Source organism: Haliaeetus leucocephalus, unplaced genomic scaffold (assembly GCF_000737465.1).
Source record: "Haliaeetus leucocephalus isolate CR32 unplaced genomic scaffold, Haliaeetus_leucocephalus-4.0 Scaffold120, whole genome shotgun sequence".
Taxonomy (NCBI): domain Eukaryota; kingdom Metazoa; phylum Chordata; class Aves; order Accipitriformes; family Accipitridae; genus Haliaeetus; species Haliaeetus leucocephalus.
This window is the reverse complement of record NW_010972556.1, coordinates 1,605,291-1,627,314: the sequence shown is the minus strand read 5'-3', so window position 1 is coordinate 1,627,314 and position 22,024 is coordinate 1,605,291. Positions and strand designations below refer to the sequence as shown.

At 41.7% G+C, this 22,024-nt stretch overlaps 1 protein-coding gene across 1 annotated transcript in view; it reads right to left on the bottom strand.

The window, feature by feature from the left end:
• PLCXD3 (phosphatidylinositol-specific phospholipase C, X domain containing 3) overlaps positions 1–22,024 on the bottom strand; it is an 81,352-nt gene that overhangs the window by 17,155 nt on the left and 42,173 nt on the right. The window contains exon 2 of the mRNA XM_010585793.1: positions 10,318–11,026. Within this exon, the coding sequence (XP_010584095.1) occupies positions 10,318–11,026 (709 nt within the window). The remainder of the gene's footprint in view (positions 1–10,317; positions 11,027–22,024) is intronic.

Sequence of the window (22,024 nt, the reverse complement as noted above, 5' to 3'; positions counted from 1 at the left end):
TTCCTCAGGTGGTCTCAAACTTGATCTTCTCTTACAGTGGGAGGGACTTTGCTCTCCCAGTCCCTGCCCTGGGGTCCATCCACTCAAAAGGTGTCGGAAGGGAGGTTGCCAAGAGAGGTCATTCCCTCCTCCTTCATTGTGACATGGAGTCATGCTGAACCACTCTGTTCCATTGGCACAAGGAAACACAGACCTGTCATGTCAGCCATGCACCGAGCATGAGAATCCCTGCAGTGGCTTATGCTCCTCCTGTGGGATACTGACCAAGCTGCACATTCATCATAGAGCTGCTGCAGTCCCCTTCCTCCTACAGACCTGTCACACCAGATGCTGATGGTGGTCAGCCTCAGCTGAGCATCTGCCCTGCATCAAGCATCAAAGACCACCCAGAGAGACCTTGCATCCCTCCACCCAGAGTGGACTCAGGGGGGAAATCTGCTAGACAGCACAGCCTCTGTCAGTGAGACCCAACATGCTGGTATATTGTGCATCAGTGGACACATTATTTAAGAGATGACAAGAGTTCACAAGCACAGGACTGGAGAAAAATACACCCCCCTAAAATTAAAAAAAAAAAAAAAAAGCAGATTTGCGCCTGCATTTCTGTCGGGGTTTAACCCCAGCCAGCAACAAAGCACCCCGCAGCCGCTCACTCACTCCCCCCCCATCCAGTGGGATGGGGGAGAAAATCAGGAAAAGACGTAAAACTCCTGGGTTGAGATAAGAACGGTTTAATAGAACAGAAAAGAAGAAACTAATACTGATAATGGTAACACTAATAAAATGACAACAGTAGTAATAAAAGGATTGAAATGTACAAATGATGCGCAGGGCAATTGCTCACCACCCGCCGACCGACACCCAGCCAGTCCCCGAGCGGCGAATCCCTGCCCCCCACTTCCCAGTTCCTAAACTAGATGGGACATCCCATGGTATGGAATACACTGTTGGCCAGTTTGGGTCAGGTGCCCTGGCTGGGCATGAGAAGCTGAAAAAATCCTTGACTATAGTCTAAACACTACTGAGCAACAACTGAAAACATCAGTGTGTTATCAACATTCTTCACATACTGAATTCAAAACATAGCACTGTACCAGCTACTAGGAAGACAGTTAACTCTATCCCAGCTGAAACCAGGACAATCTCAGAAGAGAGGTACCCTGAGAAGAGCTGCACAGCCAGTATGGTCGATGCTGGCTGTAAGCAGGACAGAAGTCCAGAAGGGACTCAGAGGGAATTACAGTAACTGAGCCTTGTGGTCAGTCCATTCAATGCATTATTTCCAGTTACTAGAGAATAAAGAAAAGTTCTGCCTGAGCTGGAAAGTATTTTTCAAGCAACAGCGCACCTATAACTCTCATGAGAAATAGCTTAGAAGAAAAAAACCCAGATGTTCATCATATGGATTACTACTTCACAAATATTCCTGAGACTGCAGAGCTTCAAGGATGGAGCCTTCCACCACAAGAAAAGTGTTCAGTTGGATTTATGTCTCTCCTGTTCTAGCAAAGCCAGACAGTAATAGCACTGAAACGCTGTCTGATGGAGGGAGGGAGCCAGCAGCAAACGCCACTAGGTGAGACAGATCATTATCAGCCAATCACTCTCTCAGCTGAGAATAGCAACAAGCTCAGAAGAAATTACTGTGCCTGGTGTGACAGCAGGGTGAGAGCAGGGCTCTCATTTCCAGTGCTGCAGCAGTGACCTTACTCACCCCTCTCAGCTGAGCGCTGTCCTTTACCTTCTGTAGGAAGATGCTTAACAGATGGACCAAACTGGGTGCAGACACTCGCCATGCCACATGCTCATACTCTTCAGAGAAGCAGAGCCCATCTTAGACAACACACAAGTACCTTGATGACCTTCCAGCAATAACCTTCAGGACCGCTCACCTAGGTCCCGAAGACAGCCTGAAACAGCATCTCTGGGTACAAAACATCCTCTTCTAATTCCTCCCGGTGGCAACTTTAAAGGCTGAGGGTAACACTCTGGTTTCAGATCTAATTATTTCATCTTAATTGTCCCAATCCCAACCATCACTGCACATGCAGGTGAAGTAGAAATGAAACTTGCTGGGCTGACTGCTTGCAACAGCCCATCTGAAGAAATTAAAACAAAGGAAGAGTGTACATCAGAGGAGAGAGATGGTGAAAGGCAGCTAAGGAAAGGATGCAAAAATAGTGGTCCTGAGCAGAGCCAGGTCCTCCTCCTGACGCAGGGATGGCAGTCATGAGCCCCGCACAACCAGCAGCTCAGTTGAGACAGCGGGGAAGGGTATAGCAAGGAGTCGAGTCCTCACTGCTTCAGCATTTTCCTCAATCAAAAGCAGGGAACAGTGGTGTGGCCCTGTTTTTGCTTTCCTCTGGCAAGCAGCAAAACCAAAGCAAACCATAATGAACTTAGCTCTGAGAGAAAGCCTGCTCACAAGGAGGTAAGTTTCTTTGCAATATCCACTCAAACCTTGGGAAACAAGGCAGTGAACGCACTGACTAAAATGATCCCTTCCCAGTTACTCAAGCAACACAGTACACTACCATACCTGTAGGAATTATTTGGATTACAGCATTGCCTCAGAGCTGTAATCTAAATGGGTGTCACTGGAAAAGGAGAGAAGCCAGTTTCTGACTTCAGAGTATGTAAATCCAAGTAGGAAGGGAATAAACATCCACGGCTGTCCCCCTTTGCTGTCCAGCAGCAAAATTAAGGAGCACATCAACCAAGAACTGATTTCATTCTTCATTTACTACACAACAGTGCTTGCTGGTACAACTGAGAGCATCATGGCGGTGTTTGAAAGACAAAGTTAAGTAGGTTTAAATACCGCACCATGAAACAAATGACGGTAAGGTTTCTTCTTTGTGCTATAGCTCAGAAGACAAAAAATTTCAGTGCAAAAGTGCCTGCATCTTACCATGGCCCCTACTCCGCTCAAACCACTCAGCCTCCTTCATATCTTAACACTATTTTATGATACAATACATTCTGGATGACAGTTGCTTAATTACAAAAACTCTCAGATCAACAGTGACAATATTAAAATCTTGCCAAACATCAAATCCACTGTATGATCATTCAATGTCTTAAAGACATGGTTTTTATTATTCTTCTTAGTGTCTGAGATAAGTACTGAAAGACATTTTACTATAATAGGCTGTGCTCTGTTGAAGCAACTGTACAGCCTGGGACAATACATGCAGTGCTACCATAATTATAGACAAACTCTTATTATAATCTCTGACTACATGAAGTTTATATCTTATATGCCCCCCCCCCCCAAAAAAAAAAAATTAACCCTGGAAGAAAATGGAATTATGAAAGGTTTGCCTAGGAGTAAAGTTGTAGAGCAAACACCAATAAAATGAGGTTAAACATTTCCAGGCTTTAAGAACAAAAGAAATAAAAAATAAGCTTTATATTGTATCAAACCAGCAACTTTCACAGTGACAGTGGCTCCCTAAGAAAGAATTGCATTGCATCCCACTGACATTACTGAATTCCTAGGGAACGAACTTTTATCATCTCTGTTTTAATAGAAGAAACACATGAGCATTTTTATAGCCTGTGTAAGTTCTGCATCATACAGAAGGTGGTACACCACTGAGACCTTTGGCCTGGCTGCCCTCCCTATTTAGAAGTCCTTTTCTACTCCCTCTGTTCCAGCCATTTCTTTTGTACAAATGAGGCATTAGGGTGCCAGTCTCCCTTAACGCTTGCTCTGCATGCTTTGTCCCAACACAACTGTGGTTATAGCCTGCATGCCTAACTGCTCATTCAGTCCACAAAGGCTACTTGTTTGTAAGCATGGGGAAGCATTTAATAAAATTAATCGCAGGCTTGGTGTACCTTCTGACAATGGATCCCAGGGGCTTTCTGTAGATAAGGCTTCCTTAGCCTACCATCTAAGGGGACATAGCCACTGCAGATGTTGGGGATATGCAGGTGACTTCTCTAGGAGAGTGTGGATGCATTCTCTCTAGATTACAGTTGAGAGCTCTCTATGGCTTTGGAGGATGCTGGTAATTGCCCTAATCCATCAGGAATGATACAGCATGTGCAACAAGGTTTTTAAGAGCTGACAGGAATTTTTTGACAATTTTTATCCACATCCTACCACTCCAGGACCACAGAGCAGCTACAGGAGATTAAAAATTGAAACTTCCAAATATATAGTGACTGCATGTTAGTTAGTCCAGAACTGCCCAGTTCTCCATTTATTAAAAATTGACAAGGATGTGCCTAGAGATCTACTTACTCATACAGACCTGAAGTCAATGGTTTGCAGCACGGAAGTGCTAATACAACATAAAGACATGGATGTTGCCATACCTGCTGAGTTTGTATTTGCTTGAGTTTGTACTAAATGTCTTTGTACAGAAAGTCACTATCAGCTTGAAAGCCACCTAGTGAATAAATCTGGAAAGGCTTGTTTGTGTAAATCTCTGTGCTCATTTTGTACCTTATAAATGAAGACAGGAAGGACCAACCCATCAAGGAATCATTCCCTTCACAAAGAGGTAAAAGCAGGTAGGCAGACCCAGGCCCAGCATCAACAAATGCATTTCCCCTGCGGTCAGCACTTGTTAGCATCTATTAGCTGTTGAGTTTCCTTAGTGATCTAAGTAATGTCAGAAAGATCAAAGAAAACCTGATTGACTTAATGAGCCATTTGCAATTTCACTAGAGCAGTCATCCAGATTGAAGCATGAAATCTTTGAGACAAGCAGACATTAGCAACAGTTTACAGCAGTGGGGCTGAGGGAATGAACATTTCCTTTTTGTGATGAAAAACGCTTGCTGCTTTTGTATATGCAGGGTCTGACTGTGCTCAGGGTGTGATGATGGAATCATATAAAATATCTTTACAAGTAGTCACACAGCATATACTGTAACTGCAAGCGGGTGTTTTGGTGCATAACATGATAAAAGTTACAAGCAGGCCAAATAAATAGAGGAAAAGACTGTGAGACACTCCTGCCCCTCACAAGAAAACACCAGCCACCCCAAACAAACACCCCAAAGCTAAGCCACCGGTAATGCTGGTGGTCACAGAGCTGGTGATCACCATGCCAACTTCCTTTCTGGACTAAATCCCACATATAATACCTAAACAGGTATGTAGAATAAATACTTTTCCCTAACAAAGTTATTAAAAATCCTGTGCTTTTGTATGTTGTGGCAATTTAATGCTATTCCAGGTTCATGACCAAAGCCATCAGACACCACCACCCAGCACCTCCCAGGGGAACGCTATACTAAAATCCTTGTGCAGATGGATACTCCAGTGATGAAATGCCACTAAAACACTTGCCTGCAAAATCCGCCTGAACATACACAGCCCATTCGGGATTTCACTGTGCAGGCCTGTTGATACGGCAGATAGATGCTTCAAATGAAACCAAGGTCTCCCTGCGCTGCTCTGTGTGCAAACACAGAGATTGCCTCTTGTGTGGAAAGACTAGAAAAGTAATTAAGGATAGCTTGAGGAAGAATAGAAACACTATGGATTTGGCCGGATTGCCTAGAGTACTTTCAAAGTCCCTAGTATATATACCAGAAAGACAGCTTCTGCCTTCTGGGGTCAAAAACAAAAAAGAAGAAGAAAAAAAAAGAAAACGGAAAAGAAAGAGAAGAAAGAAAAAAAGAAGAAAGAAAAAACAAGGAAAAAAAGAAAAAATAAAATAAAAAAAAAACAAAAAAGAAAAAGGAAGAAAAAAGAAGAAAGAAAAAATAAGGAATATGAAAAGATAAAAGAAAAGAAAAAAGAAAAAAAAGAAAAGAAGAAAATAAAAAAAGACAGCTGCCTCCAAAATCAAATGCAGTGAGGGACAAGCATGCTTGTACCATACGTATCAGTGACGGACCAAGTCTACACCTGCCTCTTGGCAGTTAAAGAGCTCACACACCACCTGTGCTGCTGTGGGGTCACCGAGTCCTAAACCCAAACCAGCTCATCAGAGCCTGCTGCTCTCCTGCAGCCCATAATGGAGACAGACACCAAGGTTACAAGCAGGAAAGATGCCCAGACAATTAGCAAAATACAGTTGCCACAGTTGCCATTTCTGTTGTTGTTTTTCTTTTTCACATAAAGTAAGAATGGGGTCAGTCAGTACCAAGTGTGGATGAAAATATCATCAAATCCCACTCTTCCAGCAACACAGAAACTCTCAAAAATTCAGCTGGCTGTGATATGGCTTGGTGAAGGAGTGCACCCTCAGTAACTGACTCAAAAAAATCCCACTTCTTGCAACTTCAGGGATTACTTTTCATATAATATCCACCTATTCGCTAGCTAAATCTGACCCTACTTAGTTTATGCCTGCACCCAGAGATGGCTTTTTTCCAGACAGCTTCTGTGGCCTACTTACCACCACTTTTGTTAATAGTGTGGCTGTTTTGCCTCCACTTCAATGGTTCATTCTCATGTGCAGGATTTTTTATTTTTTTTTTTAATTTGCTTTGGTTGCTAAGGGGGAAGCTTTAGCATGGTAGGCAAGGATTTAGTCACATGTGAGCTAGGAACATTATCCTTAGAGATTAATTTGAAATCAAGTGACAATCAGCTGGGTATGTGTTTATATTCTATCTCTCAAAAGCTTTAAAAGTATCACAGGATTTTTGCATCCTCTGAAGGAGATCTATTCTTCTTCTTCTACATTATTCAACCTCAGAGACAACAAAGAGAGTATCATGCTTGTCTCCAATGTCAGGGATAAAATTAGTAATTTCACTGCAAATCAGAAAACAAGCTAGATTATTATGAAGAACAGCTCTACACTCATCAAAAGGTTGTTTCACAACGGTCTTTCAGATGTACTAAAGGCAGCTGCCTCACTATGAATTTGATTCAGTAAGCCGAGGGAACATAATTCATTTGGTACGTACTGTTTGCTAATCAAAGAGTATTTCTTGGCATCTAAACTGTGCGTGACAGAACGTTAAGCCTGAAAACATACGGTTAGTCCTCAAAGTTTTTCATCAAATCCAAGAAACATAATGTGCATGCATGGAAGCAATTCTTCTCATTCAAGTGATGAAGATGAAAGCTGTGTTACAAAGCTTTGTAATGCTGATCTGTGGTCCTAGGAAGATGTTATGAGAAATGGTTTTTCCCTCTTGTATTTGTGCAGGATAGAAAGCTTGATGACATTACAGTTTCTCCTTCTTTCAAATTATTGTCCCACAGAGCATTACCTGTGATGACAGCAAAACTTATGAGCAAGCACTATCAGTAAAAAAGACTCCTGGTATATCTTCTATTGAATTCAGTCTTAGAAGCATAAACCTGTTTTTTTTTAATCAAGGTTACCGTGGGCCTCCCACCTTGCATGTCTGTGCTGTGGGGAACAGGTTGAGGAAGAACATCACTTCTCCTTCTGAAATGTATCACCTTAGGAGACTGCTCTACTGCAGTTTGAACATGTGGACTTCTACCACCACAAGCAGCCACGATAAAAAGCTATTAAATGAACCATCTTGGCTACGGAGGAATAGTTCACCATGCTCTTTCACAACATGAGCTACAAAGCAGCAGGAAGGAGCATGAATTGCTGCACAGCGTCTGCTTGCAGTTTTCCTGGTCTGATGGATGCTGCAACTGAGAGAAACCAGGTTCTCCCTCTAAGGTGACCACTACTCTTCAAATCGTAAATAATCTCATGACTAACAAACAACTTAAGAGATCAAAACCTGGTATATTTTGCTGGACCAGAAAAGGATCAAAACTTTGCTTTGTTTTCAGAGTAAGTCAATATGTAAATGAAAACGGCCACGGTACAGATGGGGGAAAAAAGAGACAACTATGGGTTTTACTTGAAAATGCCAAAGGAACATTTCTTAAAGGTAATACTTTATTCAGGGGAAAAAAAACCCCACACCAGAATTATTTGAACAATTCAACCTTATTCCACACTTGCATTCAGATCTTTCAAAATTCAGTGATGTGAGGGAAAAACCCCACCCAAGTATGGTTACAAAACTGCTGCCAAAAGGAAGATACTGCATTCTTAATGCAAAGCTGTTTGCCAGCATTTATTAATAAGCAGAAAATAGTTTAAAATATATAAATCTATGCAGCAACTGGCAACAAAAGCACAGATATTATCTACCTGGACACAGTAGTTGGATTTGATCTATGTATTTATTCTGAAAAGTACAGAGTAATCTTTTTGCAAATAATTATGAGGTGGTTCAAAGTAGCAAACACAGCACAACTGGAACATATACCTCAGCTCCTTTAGTATGAATTACATACTTCTAAGTTACTGAAACATTAATGCCATGAGATTGAAGAGAATTCTGTAAGTTCTACTAATTGTGCTGCATCCTTTGACTGCTCCTCTATTTATTTTTTAACAGGATCATCATCAAATAAGGAGCAGTTCTGAGTATACTTGATGTTTGCTTTTAGAGCAGTTAACTCAATATACAAGCTCAGTTTCTATGTAGATTAACACACATTCCAAGCCTGTGTCTTCCCATGGTGTATTTTTGTAATAAAAATACAAATAAAAATTCAAAATGAGATGCCACATTTGGAAGACTAAATAGTAGCTTTGGAGATAATTTTAAAGCTACATTTCTTTTGCAATGGTTAAGAGAGTTAGGCAAAGAAAGGAAGTATTCATGTAGCAGACGTGATCACACACCTGTGGCTCACATGAAAAATCTCAGTTGCAATTTTGAAAAACAACATTTCCTGGTATTCCAGCCCAATTATTTACTGGCATTTCAAGTTAGTTATAATCTTAAAATTTGCTGTAGATAAAGGCATACTAAGAGTTCAAAGGCTTAAGTAATTCGTAGCTTAGCCATATCTAGAATCCATTTGAAGTTTCTATTTTTCCAAAGAGCTTCAAGGAAGTACATTATGAGCCGGAGAAGAAAAGTTTTTTTAATGGCTATTTTATTGATGCAGCAAGCTTTAAGAAGAACATGGTGGTTTCTTGATTATGGTACTTCATGTTCTAAGGAACACTTAGAAAGATGTTTACCAGGGAAAACAAATCCCTGACCAACAAGGTGTTTAAAAGCAAAATCCATCAACAAAGTAGTACTTCAGTACAGAGAAGGGCTCTTCAGACTCAGCAGAAAGGGAGATGCCCAGTCCAGTGGAGCCTATATAAACATATGTGGAGGATACACAAACAGCTGCAAGTGCAGTCACACAAGCACTTCTGAATCATATTCCACTGCTTATAAAACCTTCTGTGTCAGTGTTTTACCGTTTCAGGTAAAGTTTTTCCCTGTTTTTTCAAGTTAACAGTTGCTTGGGAAACTTGCCATAAAACTGGCTCAACCTTTCTGAAATATGAGGCATGTTTTCTTTGCAGGTTGCAGTGTCACAGGCACTGCGTCATTCATCTCACAGAAGGGGACAGTGCTCCCAATAGACCTTCCTGGCACAGGCACATCCATGCAGAGAGCAGAACATTAGCAGGCCATTGACCCCCATTATAAATTTCTTACACTCTGCAACCCTTTTTTTTTTTTTTTAAGGGGAAAAAACCCATAGCTCTTGTGTCTTGGCATTAAATTTCAGGTTTCCTACCAAGTTGTCACGAACACATATATGCCTTTAAGGTGAAAATTGGCTGTGATTTATCAAAGTCAGAATGGTATAAATAATGCATATCTTGCACAGACAGCTTTTTTTTGTAATGTAACAACTAATGGCCTGTCAACACAGTATTCCAATTTCAGAACCTCTACAATGGTCTGCAGTCTCTTTCCTGTATGATAAATGAAGGCCTGTTAGGAGGCAAATTCACAGTAATGGTGTCCTGAGATCTTTGATATAATGTGTGATGGTATGCAGAGAGAAAAGCCACGCATCTTTAAAGTGTGTAAAAGTAGTTAAGGATGCAAATTCTGCAGTATCAGGCTTTGATGATGAGCCAAAATGAAAACATTATTTACTCAATACCTGAAGCCTGACGCATAAATAAAAACTTAAATAATCTACATCATTCGGATAGATTTATCCACATCCAGTAAGGAAATCCGAGGCAAGATGTTCAGTGCTTATGCTAAGAAACCACATCTGAAAAACAAAACAAATGGAAAAACCTACATTCTGAAAAAAAAAGGCTAAGCCAATCCCATAAAATCTCATTAGGCTTTAGTGCTGGATTTTCTTTCAAGATACAAAAGCTTCTCCTTCAAAGTGTTTCTCTTTAAATATTTTAGGATTATGCCCAAGTTCTGACTAACCCGCAGTAGCATGGAAGAAACACATCTGCTGTAGTCTCTTTAAAAGGAATTAGAAAAGCAGCATTACCAACACACACATTGAGCACATGTTACCTGCCAGAAACTTACCTTTCTGTGATTGTTTCTCTGAGACCACTAGCAACCCCTTTCACCACCGTACTAGCCTTTGGCGTCAGCACTACTTGAGATATAAAAAAGGAGCCCTTCTTTCTTCTTTCAGTGATTGATGCCTGGAGGAATTGAATCAGTTTTTCTGGATCTGTTGTGTTTGCCCAGGGAGCTGGCATCATCTGGCCTGGCCAAAGAAATGGTACTTCGAGAGCCACTGGACTATGGTAGAACACTAGCACTTGGTGTTCCTTTTCCCACAGGTACTGGAGGCTGACTTCATGGGCAAATATAGCAGGACACATTTTGTTTCCATACGTGTCTTTGAGCATTTGGACAAGCTTTTCATGGTGGTATTTCTGCATCCCGTAGAAGTGATTGAAGTCCAAGAAGACCACTTCTTTTGGGTGATCAGCAAGAAACGCATTGATCTCTTCCAGACCCTCCTTGACTTTGGCACTGAATAAACCATGAGCAAAGTAGAGTTCATTGTCTGGGTCTCTGGGCTTGGTAGAAATTCTAAGATCAAAATACCGTATACCTGCCCCCAGCTGGCTGGTGAAGTTCATGGTCTGTGTAGCCAGCCACTTCCTCATCAGCTTTTTAGCCACAGTCCCAAAAACAGACACAAAATTCTGGACCGTCTCTGGCTGTTCAGGCCCAACTGGAGAGGCTTCATCAATGTAGAAGCTAAATGAGTCATGAGACCCTAAAAACACAACAACGGAAAACAATCAATATTGTATTCATATATTAAAAGTCATTAGTGATTCTTTCTTAATGAACATAATTTTCTGACCTGTACCAACACTTACCAATGAACTCCTCCCCTGCCCTTTTTCTCAATACACTACATTTGTCTGGCAGCATTTACCCCTCCAGTACCTTGCAGGAACTTGAAGGAAAGGTAGTGCCTGTTCCACTGTTTGTCTGGGCACGCCCTCACTCTCTTCCAGCTCTTACTTATGCCTTTAAGCTCAGTGAAGTCAGCAGGCTCTGAACATACAGAAATACTGTCTGGGCGCAGGCAGAGCCACACTCCTGCTGTCCGAGCCGGAGGGTATGCTTCTGGTCAGACTCACTGCAACAAGCAGCTCTGCTCCTCAGCCTACCTCAAACCACTTGCAAAACTCCTTCAAGGTCAGCAGGACTTGTATTTCTGTAATGGACTGGAGCACCAAGGCCCTCAGAGATCCAAATCCTATCATCAAAATGAGTCCAGAGCACAAATCTTGCCTGCTGATGATACTTTTGTAGGTGCTTTTCAAAATTACTTTCCAAAGCACGCATGCTGTGGCAAATAAGTATCCCATTAATGAAACCCTGCTAGTCAGTATTTCTGATGGTGATGCTATTTTAACTGAACTGGAACAAACCCTATAAACTGAAGTGACAGCTATAACATTTTCTTCTTTAACAATAAATGGAGTCATGACAAATCATCTTAGACTCTGGCTTGGATTTGGCTTTGTTTAATCTGAGAAATGTCTTAAAATTTTGTACAGCCCTGCTTTTCATGGTTGTCTCTTTGAACTGCATTTTACTTTTAAATATTAGATAAATTTTCCATTTTGATGAAGCTTTCTACTGCTAAGTGTTGAAGGAATAGCATATTCCTTGCAGAACCTGATTAGATCATGGAGCATCTGGTTACACACTGATATCCCAGGGGACCAGATCTGCATACAGAATTTTAATGGTAAAACAAATGATTAGAGCTGTGACTTGTGTCTCAACAGTATTACAGGGAAAATCAATGAGATACATTGAATGTTCTGCTCAATGTAACCTGCACTAATATAGAAATCAAACTAAATCTAGTCTTGTTTAAAATAAGGCACAGCTACTGATATTAGCAAGGGATGGATCTTGCAAACCCTCACTTTTTCCATTGAAGTCTCTTTTATTTCAGTAGGATTTTATGTCAGAATAAGTACATGTATAAACTTGATCAACTGATTGAAGCAGTAGGCTCAAAATGGTATTAAGATTAATTAAACCATTTGACCTTTACTGTCTGATGTACGGCCACTAGCAACTTGAAGTTGCAGAAGAGGTGGCTAAACTCAACCACCACGGCCAATATACAACACAGTGCCAAACACTACTTGAAACTATTTAAGTTGAGAAAGGCAGCAAAGTTCTCACAGCAGAAAACTAAGGTGAACAACTTGTCAGCAGGTAGCTTTTAGCTACTGGTAATGCAAAACACAGAGAAGAGAGTGCAGCGGGGGGAAAACACCACAGTTAAAAGTGACTGAACACTGCAAGCAGAATAGTTTAGAAAAATATTTTTTCTTAATTAAGGTCTTCATGCACATATTTGACCCTAAAAATGGGGATTCCTATGTGGAATGTACAGAGAAAAGCACACAGTGCACTGAGAACCTCCATGTTTTGTAACCCAAACAAGTAAGCCTTATTAAACACTACAGTAAGAAAATAAGGCTTGACTTAACTTGGCTGACACTGAACGAAGCAGATGGCAGCTATTCAAGACTATGTAAAGATACCTCCTGACTGAAAAATACAGCAAATGTTTCGACTTTCCACATGTGTAAGTAGTTTGAACAGGTCATTTAAATATTTATTTTCATCATGCACTCATCTGCATTTCCTTTTGCCTTCATCCTGTCCTGTTGTCCTAACCAGCTTTCTCATGTAACTTGGGGAAATTCAAAATCCTTACACTTGGCAGAGCAAATTAGAGTAGGATCTTTTACACTGTCATGCCCCAAATCCCTATGTTCCTGGTAATGAGAGAATACTGTACAAATATACACTTGTTTTTAGCAACCAGGTTTGCTCCCAGCATTGCTTTGGTGCATGGGGACATTCCCATCCTACTTTGCTACTGGGAAGTGGATTTCCAGGTTCTCTGTCTCACCAGATCTCAGCTCCCATGAAGACAGGATGCAGTGTACTTTCAGAAATACTAACGCAATGATGCCTGCAGTCTTTGGAAGGTAGGAGTCCTTGCCCATCAGGTATCTTCATTATAGCAGGGCAGGGAACACACTGACCTGATGTACGGGACGGTGTCTATCACAGAGACTTCAGTCTGAGACATGGGGAAGCAAAGGGACGGGAAATGACTCGTCCCGAGTCACACAGGGAGGACGAATAAGCTGATATTCCTCTTGTGTGCAAACATATTTTCTCACCACTTCACTAAGTGTCTAGCACTTTTTAAAAATATTGCTCCCTTTTTTCCCACTATTTCAACAATGCAACATATCATTGATTCAAGGAGTCAAGGATGAAGGCCCGTGGATCAGGATCACATGGTGGTGAACAAGGGGTAAACATGGTGTGCATATGCTACAGACTGCCCAGTCAAGAGAAAGTGGACAAAGCCTTCTTAAAACAACTGGAAGAAGCCTCCTGATTACAGGACTTGTTTTCACGGGGAACTCTTGAGACATTTGCTGGAAGAGCAGAACAGCAGGGCACAGGCAATTTGCAAAGCATCAAAGACTTTTATTCTGCAGGCCCTCCTTTAAGTAGACAAGACACACTGGTGGACATGGTACAAATTAAGGAAGAAATGACTAGGGACATGAAGGCTGACAGCAGCCTTAGACAGAGTGACTACAATGTCATACAGGCGTTTAAAATACTGAGGAAAGCAAGGAAGGCAAATAGCAGAATAAAGATCCTGGACTTCAAAGCAGCAGTCTTAGCTTCTTCAGGAAATTGGTAAGTGGTAGCCTGGAGAATTACCTTAAATGCCGAGAGACTCAGGGGTAATGGTTGAACTTGAAAGACAACCTCTCTAAAGCATATGAACAGCGTGCAAGAAAACAAGGAGTTAAGGCAGGAGGCAAGTTTGGCTGACTGGATAACTGCTGAGTGAGCTCAAACTTAAAAAGCCATGTACAGAAGGTGTAAGCAAGGACAGATTCCCTAGGAGGAACAGAGGAGGAATGCAGGGAGGGAGTTAGGAAGAGCACAGGTTCGCTGGAGTTCCTGCAAGGGACGGGAAACCTGCAAGGGATGAGAAAGGCAACAGAGAGATCCCGCAGATGTCAGCAGCAAAAGGGATCAAGGAGAATGCTGGCCCACTACTCAACAGGGCAAGAGACCTTGTAGTGCAGCACAACGAAACTACTGAAAAGTACTTGGTGTCCTCCTTGCCTTAGTCTTCACTAGCAAGGTCTGCTCTCAAGCACCACATGTCTCTCTGCCTAGTACTTTCTCTTTTTCAAACTGCTCCTCATTAGTAAAAAGTGACTGAGTTAAGGACTACTTACATAGATTAGACACATGTAAGCAGATGGGACAAGACAGGATTTATCTGAACATGCAGAAGGCACAGGCCAAGATCACTGTAAGGCTACTCTCTCTCACCTTTGGCAGGTCATGTTGACTGGAGGAGGCGAAAGTTACACGCATCTTCAAAACGGGAAAGCAGGACAATCCAGGGAACCACAGTCTGTCAGATTCAATTCAGTCCCAAGGAAGATCACAGAGCAAGTCCTCGTGGAAACCACTTCCAGCTTATGAACAGTAAAAATGTGACTGGCACAGCTACCATGGATTTAGCAAGAGCAAATCATGACTGACCAACCTGATTGCCTTCTAGGATGGAATGACTGGCTTTGGGGAAAACAAAATTTTCCTTTTACTTCAGCACTTTACTTAACCTCTAATATGCTTGCAGTCTAACTGGGAAGACACCACTAGACAAGTGCCCTATAAGGTTACGTGAAAAACTACCTGGACTATCGGGCTCAAAAGGTTGCGGGTGAAGGTTCAAAGTCTAACTTGCAGCTGATTACAAACCAATTCTGTTTAACATCTTCATCAGTGACAGAGACAACATGATGGGGAGCACCCTCAGCAAGTTTGCAGGTGAAACCAAGTTGGGGGAAGAGGTTAATGCTCTAGAGGCAAAAGTTGGTATTCAAAGAAATTTCAGCAGAGCAGAGAAGCTGGATGACAGGAACCTTAAGAAGTTCAAAGGCAAGATGGACAGACAATCCTATTCAGTAGCACCAACCGGCTAGAAAGCAGCTTTGAGGAAAAAGACTTGTTCAAATGCAAATAAGTTAAAAACAACTTCCCCACAAGACCAGTTAAGCCCTGGAGTGGGAGCCCAGCAGGGCTGCAGCCTATGTCCCTGATTCTCAACGCTTGGCTCAACAGCCTCATCTAATTTGGAGTTAGCTCTGCTTTGAGCAGGGGATAGACCAGATGACTTCTGGAGCTCCTTTCAACTGTAAATTATTCTGTGTCTGCTTATTCAGCCCTCCCCCAAGATAAAAAAAGATTCGTTTTTTGTCTGTCAACCTTAGAAGCAATTATCAAGAGACAAAATGTCTGCACCAGCTGTGATCCAAAAAATCAAAGTGGCCAGTTTCAACCATCGAGACATTAAATTTTCATGAACTTATATGCGGCCAAACACTATTAGATATTCAAGAGTAAAATATACAGTATCTCTTAGATTGCAAGAAAACAGCTGCTAGTACTTTTACTAGGGATAGCAGTCTCCTGTTTTCTTTACTGAATTCCTGTAATAGGACAATCGGGAATATATAACCGACTACATCTCAGCTATGGACATATTTATGGCTTCCCTGGAGGACTAAACCCCCCATTTAAAAAATAATTGGGCTTAGTGCTGAAAAAAGTCCCTCAGGGAGAGTGTGTTTCAGTTCAGAATCATTTCTTCAGTCCCACAGAGGAACAGCAAAGCTACTATTTTTGGTGGCTAAGCTTTAACATACCATTCGAACCAGCAAGTGTAGCTGAACTTCGCTCTGCCTTCCCCTTGCCTCACTGTTGGCTCTAGTCATCCCTCTTAACAACAGCCTGGTAAATAGCACCTAAAATAGAGGTACTGAATTGAACAGCAATGCCCAACATGCTCCCAGCAGCAGCAATCACACCCTGAAGATCCACAAGTCACAGAAAAACCACAAACAGATAGAAGCAAAGTTTCACAAGTTTTGGTGTGTTTTACTCTCTTCCCCTTCTCCCACAGATCTCAAGCTCCTCTTGACTCTGCGCTGGGAGTTATCCAACAGCTGTTGGAAGTGGAGTCTTTTCCTACTGCTTTGGGTGTCATTAAAAGCTTTACCTGCTGTAGTCCTCCTATATTTAGGAGACGACATCCCTTGGCGACTACTGCTGAAATGTCACATACAGTGCAGCCTAACTTTTTCGAAAACATACTTGTCAATGAGAGCTCTACAGTGACTGACAGCAGATGACATGTTTCTTGTTGTGGAGAACAGCTAGGACAAATTCCATGACCTCTGGTACACAGCAGACCAATGCAGACGTTCTCTCAATCTCGTTTGGTCTGTTCTCACTGTCCTCTTTGGCCTTAAAAATCAATCAAACAAGAAAAAAGCCCTATGAATCTTTACCTAGCTGCACTGCTATTTCAAGCAATAGCAAAGCCTAGTCATGAACAATGGATTTGGTGCACCTCAATATTGTGTTTCACCTCCTTTTTAAGATGGCTGAGCACTGTTCTCTCCATCAAAGCCATGACATATCTCTGGAAGTCAAAAGGTGCTGCCAAGAGCAATGCAATTCAAACTTTACGGTCTAGTTACCTTTAGCATTCAAACTGCTTGGGTGATACAAGCTTTGTTTCATAAAAAGATTATCCAGGAGAGCAAAACAAAAACAACTGGGAAAAAAAGAGATTATAGGTAGTGCAGTGACTCAGCTTCCCCACAGGTAACTGCCTCGCTTATCAGCTGTTCTTCTAGTGTTCATCACCAGTTATGTGCCCCTGACACCAACCGAAGATCACAGGGCTTAGCTACCTATATACACTCAGCACTCCACAATCCAAAGGCATGGGAAGAGAGGCAGACACTACCTGAGGTAATGCAAAAATCCAGATAATGAACAAATCAGAGTCAGAACAAGAGTACAGGTATTACCCATTCTTGCACGCATAGGCCCACTGGCCATGTATCTGATCACTTTAAGTTATGATGTAATAATGTGTACAGACAACACTCTGCTACCCATAAAATCTCTGTCAAAACCCTATGAGAAACAGCGCAGCTCTCCAAGCAGCATGAAGCAAACAGTTAAAGATACACGGACGGCCCCATGCAAGTCAACTTAGATCTGGTGAAAAGGAACTGAGAAGCCTAGAATTGCTCCTCTGCAGAGGTACCAGGGAGCTTTCTCCCTGCAATCCCCCAAATTTTTGTTCTATTCTGTAGCTAAATTAAGAACCCTGCACAGACTGAGCTGGCCACCTCCCAGCTCTTACCCACCCAAACCCCATGGTCACAATGAGCCAAACTGCCACAGTTAGCTAAGGGTACAGGTACCTGGCAAGGAAGCTCATCCACAGTCTTGTTCCCCCACCTCAACCTCCAACAGTCGCATGGGATTTCTGCAACTCCCTACCCACGAGTTCCTGCACTGCCCATAAATTAGCTAGGCTTTTCAGGCAAGGTTGCCTGCAGCACCAACAGGACTGTGCCTACCTTTGGCTTTCTGAAGGCTCAGGAAACCTTCTTAATGGAAAGTCAGAGCAGTGGGTGCTCCTCCCAGAGTCTTGGCCAGTCAAACCACCACACATTCTTGTAACTTGGTCTTATAGCATGGAAATTGGGGTTTTCATTAAAAATAAAAAGTGGGACTTTTCTTTACATGAGAGGAATATTTTTCAATATGTAAGAATATCTGGATTTTAGTCAAGTGAATTGTCTGATCAGAAAGTAAGAAAAAAAATATTTTATACGCCTGCATTTTGTAGGTGCTGAGCTAGCCCATACGTAACTCAAATCAAACTGAAACACCCCCCTCTCAAGTGCTGAAAACAGAAGAGCTATGTCACTTTTTGTATATAAAGCCCTGAAGCTTCTATTGAAAAAAACACATAAGCCAAAATGAAGACATTTTTAAAATAAGCCCATTAAACAAACTTGAAATGTCTGTGAGGTAATACAAACGCAAATCGTTCCACTTTTTAAATAAAATCTTTTTCCAGGTCATACATCACAAACAACTTAATATCTAGACAGTTAAATCTTCCAAAGTCAACGGTTTTAACCTGGTAAGTAGGCATTTTAATGCTTACAAACTATAACTACAGGGATGAATTAACCTTGGTTTTCAATGGGAGATTACCAATAAAGTACAAATCCAGAACCCAATTCTAAGTACGCTTAACTGTTTGAATGATTTTAATTATGTGCACGAATGTCTGCAGGAAAGAGCCCCATATTTTGCTTCAGCTTCTTTCAGAAGAATAGAATTCCAAATTGCTTTGGAGTTACATTAACACCGGATAAATTGAAGTCATTGAATATCAGGGAGCAAGTAGAGGCAGGCAGTGACAAAAGAGAAAATGTATTCTGGTCATGTTTGAGAACATACACAGAAAAGGTGACAGGAGTGACAGAGAATGAAGCTGTTAAAGCAACATTTGTTACATTACTATTAACTTTGCAAGAATTTAGATGTTGCTGCAAATACAGCATAATCACAATTTCCCCATCAGATATCCACTCCCCAGTCTGCCCATGTCCTCTATGCCAGTCCTATTGCCTCCAACAAACTCTTCTCTTCCTCCACATGTATCCCCTTCTGCCTTGAAGAGCTCAGTGATAATGTGGGAAAAGGAAAGGAAACGTTTGCTTCCTTCCTGCTCCATTACTTCCCAGAACTGGCAGCCTCCCCCTCAATACTCCTCCTCCTCCTGCAGGAGATAAAGGTGGATTTTGCCTCCGCCACCAGGTGAGTCCTGGACCAGCCATTAGAATTGCACATAACCATACCTCGGACCTTGATCCGGTGCCTAGGGACACGGCATCAGGAGTGTGTGCTGTGCTGCCTTATTGGGTCTGTTATTGCAGGCAAAGTTGTGTGTCAAAGGGACAATCTGAGGAACCAGACAGGTGCACAGTAATTAGTATGCGAACATTTTAACATGGTTTGCTTGCAAGGGGGAGCAGAACTACTTTGCACTAAAAAAAGCTTCAAAGTCATATTTTGTCAACCTCTGCCAAACATGGTTTCTAATACTACATCTGCCATAAGTGGAACTCTGCGTTTCTCAGCCAAAACATCTCAGCTGGAGCACCTTAATCCACATCGAATGTCACAGCACAACTGCAACAGATGCACCAACTACTGGATTCACGGACACCGCCTACAGCTGCATGTGGCAAAGTACAAAACATTCAAAATCCAGCACAAAGCAACTGCTCTTTGATCAATGTGATACTGAACAGAGGGTTTATCCATCAGAGAATCACAGAATACTTGAGTTTGGAAAAGACCTCTGGAGGTCATCTGGTCCAACCTCCCCTTCTCCTGAGTCCAAAGAGAAGTGAAAGAAAGAAAAATGTTTGCACAGATTACTACAAATCATTCAAGACTGCTCAAAAAGACCTGTCTGAACCAGCTTCTTAGCTAGGAAGAAAGAAGAACAGGTAGTCCGTCAGTCTGGAGATGGCATCCTGTATCTAGTGACCAACTTTCAGACCTGGAATGACTCTGGCTTTGTCTTCCCTATAAACGAATAAAATTTTCTGGCACAAGAAAGGATTTTAAGCAACTACTTACTCTTGTTCCTCTGGCATCTCTTTATCACCTATGAAATACTCCTGAGAGTCATTTTGTTTTGTACTTTTGACCATGGCTACAATTGCTGCCAAGGGGAGCCTACGACTGTTGACATTGCCAGCAATCTCCATGACCATGACAAACCATTCTTGACTCAGGCCGAAGCTGTTACCATTTTAAGCTGTTTTTTTAAGAGACAGGTTGTGGACTATGGCAGTGCCTGCACTGGGGAAGTGTTTCTGGTCACTAAACTGAGTCAAGATCAGTGCCTCACATAAGCACTGCTGCTTTCTTATAAGGAACTCACTTCTAAAATCAAACAGGTTGGAGGGTGGGGAAGGATCTACTTAGTTTAAGGTCCAAGATAACTGGCAATTATCACAGTATGACAGGCAAGCTTGGCTAAAAATCTGATTAGGTTACTCATTATTCAATTCATACTAATATGTTTAGTGTATGTAAAAGTACCCACATTCAGTCTCTTACAGCTCCCTCCTGCAAATACAAAGACCAGCTCCTGTTGCTCTTAGAACACCACATCGATTAATTCCACATTTCAAATTCTCAATACTCTGTAGAAAAGTACAGAAATAAGAAAAAACAAGCTGTAATTGTATTTCTAGCTCTCCAAACAGTGTGAGCACATTCACAACTATGGACATCACAAGGCCAATTCTGCTAAAGAAACTATTCTTTAACAGAAGATTAGCACATGCTGCCCTCCTGAGAGCATGTTTCCCCTCTCACTTAGTAACTTCCTTACTGTCCTGTAATTATTTGTGTAGGAGAAGGTGCTATAATGTTTTCTGAGACACTGCTAAGTGTAGATAGCCTCCCACCTCTTCACGGTCAAACCTCCTCCAGACAGACTTCCTTGCAGACTTCATGCAGACAGCACACAGAAGACAGCACGGTGGAACAGTACGCAAATTGGGAGGGCTTTCCAAGAGCCCCAGATTACTGTACTCTAAAAGCTCACCATTAAGTGAATTATTAGTTTCATCAAATGTAGGTTCTAAACAATCCAGTCTTCACTCAGACAAATGTGAGATTACATTGGAAACCTGAAAAAGACCTGCAAGATCAGGCCATACCGCAGAGCAAAGCACGCTAATTCTCACATTTAATCAGCTCAGTGGAGACCTCGCCCAATGGCACAGTGGCAGCAGGGCAAGCTCTGGGCAGCAGCACTGCTCACAACCTCTCCCCATCTCCATGGCCCCTAGAGCCATACCCAGCTGCTCTGCCAAGCACAAGTCAGGCCACCAGATTTCCTGCAGACATCTAAATGAAAACAGCACAGGGAACGTTTCTGCATTATAGATGTAGAAGTGGAAATGATCATGTTGAGGACTGAGAATCAGTTGGTGTGCCTTCCCTACTATTTTTTCCAAATGTGATCTAAACCTCTCGGCTGTACACAGAAGATAATGTGGGGGAGGAAGGCAGTAATAACACCTGTGCATATACCAAATGCAAAAAAATCCCACCCTGTTGGACGTTTGTGCGCTGCACTGAAAATTTTGAAAGGTGCAAAAGCCTTAAAACTTTTAAAACCTGCCCTACAATAAGCCACTAAAAAAGTTATTTTTATTTGGTCAGTCAAGTGAAACTGTAAACGTGAGTTCACAATGGTTTGTGAGCAGACACATAGCAATTGTTCTCTAACAGAAAAGGCTCCCTTCACCTATCAGGCTGGGTTTTCCAGCAGGATTCATGGAACAAGAATGTCAACACAAACTTACAAAAACTAGTAAATCAGCTCTTATTTCTGAAACAGCAAGAGTAACTACTGATTTTTTAAAAGAATTTTTTTTTAATTTACATTAGGATTGACCAAGGACCTAAACCATACGGTTTAAGATCATCAGAAGTTACAACTTCAACAGCAGACCAGACACAACACTATGGCTTGCTTGATGCAGGTCAAACACTGATTGAATAGAACAGTCTATATCACATTAATAAGCATCACATACAAACTTGTATTTTATGGACAAGTATAATCTGAAGACGAATTAGCTATCTAATCACTTGGAAGTAAAATACTGGAGGGCAGAGCTGTAGCTACTATCACCAGCACTCCACAAATGACAATTCTTTCAAGTTTTTACTTTTTTGGGAACACTGCAAACAAATCTACTATGCTATGTTT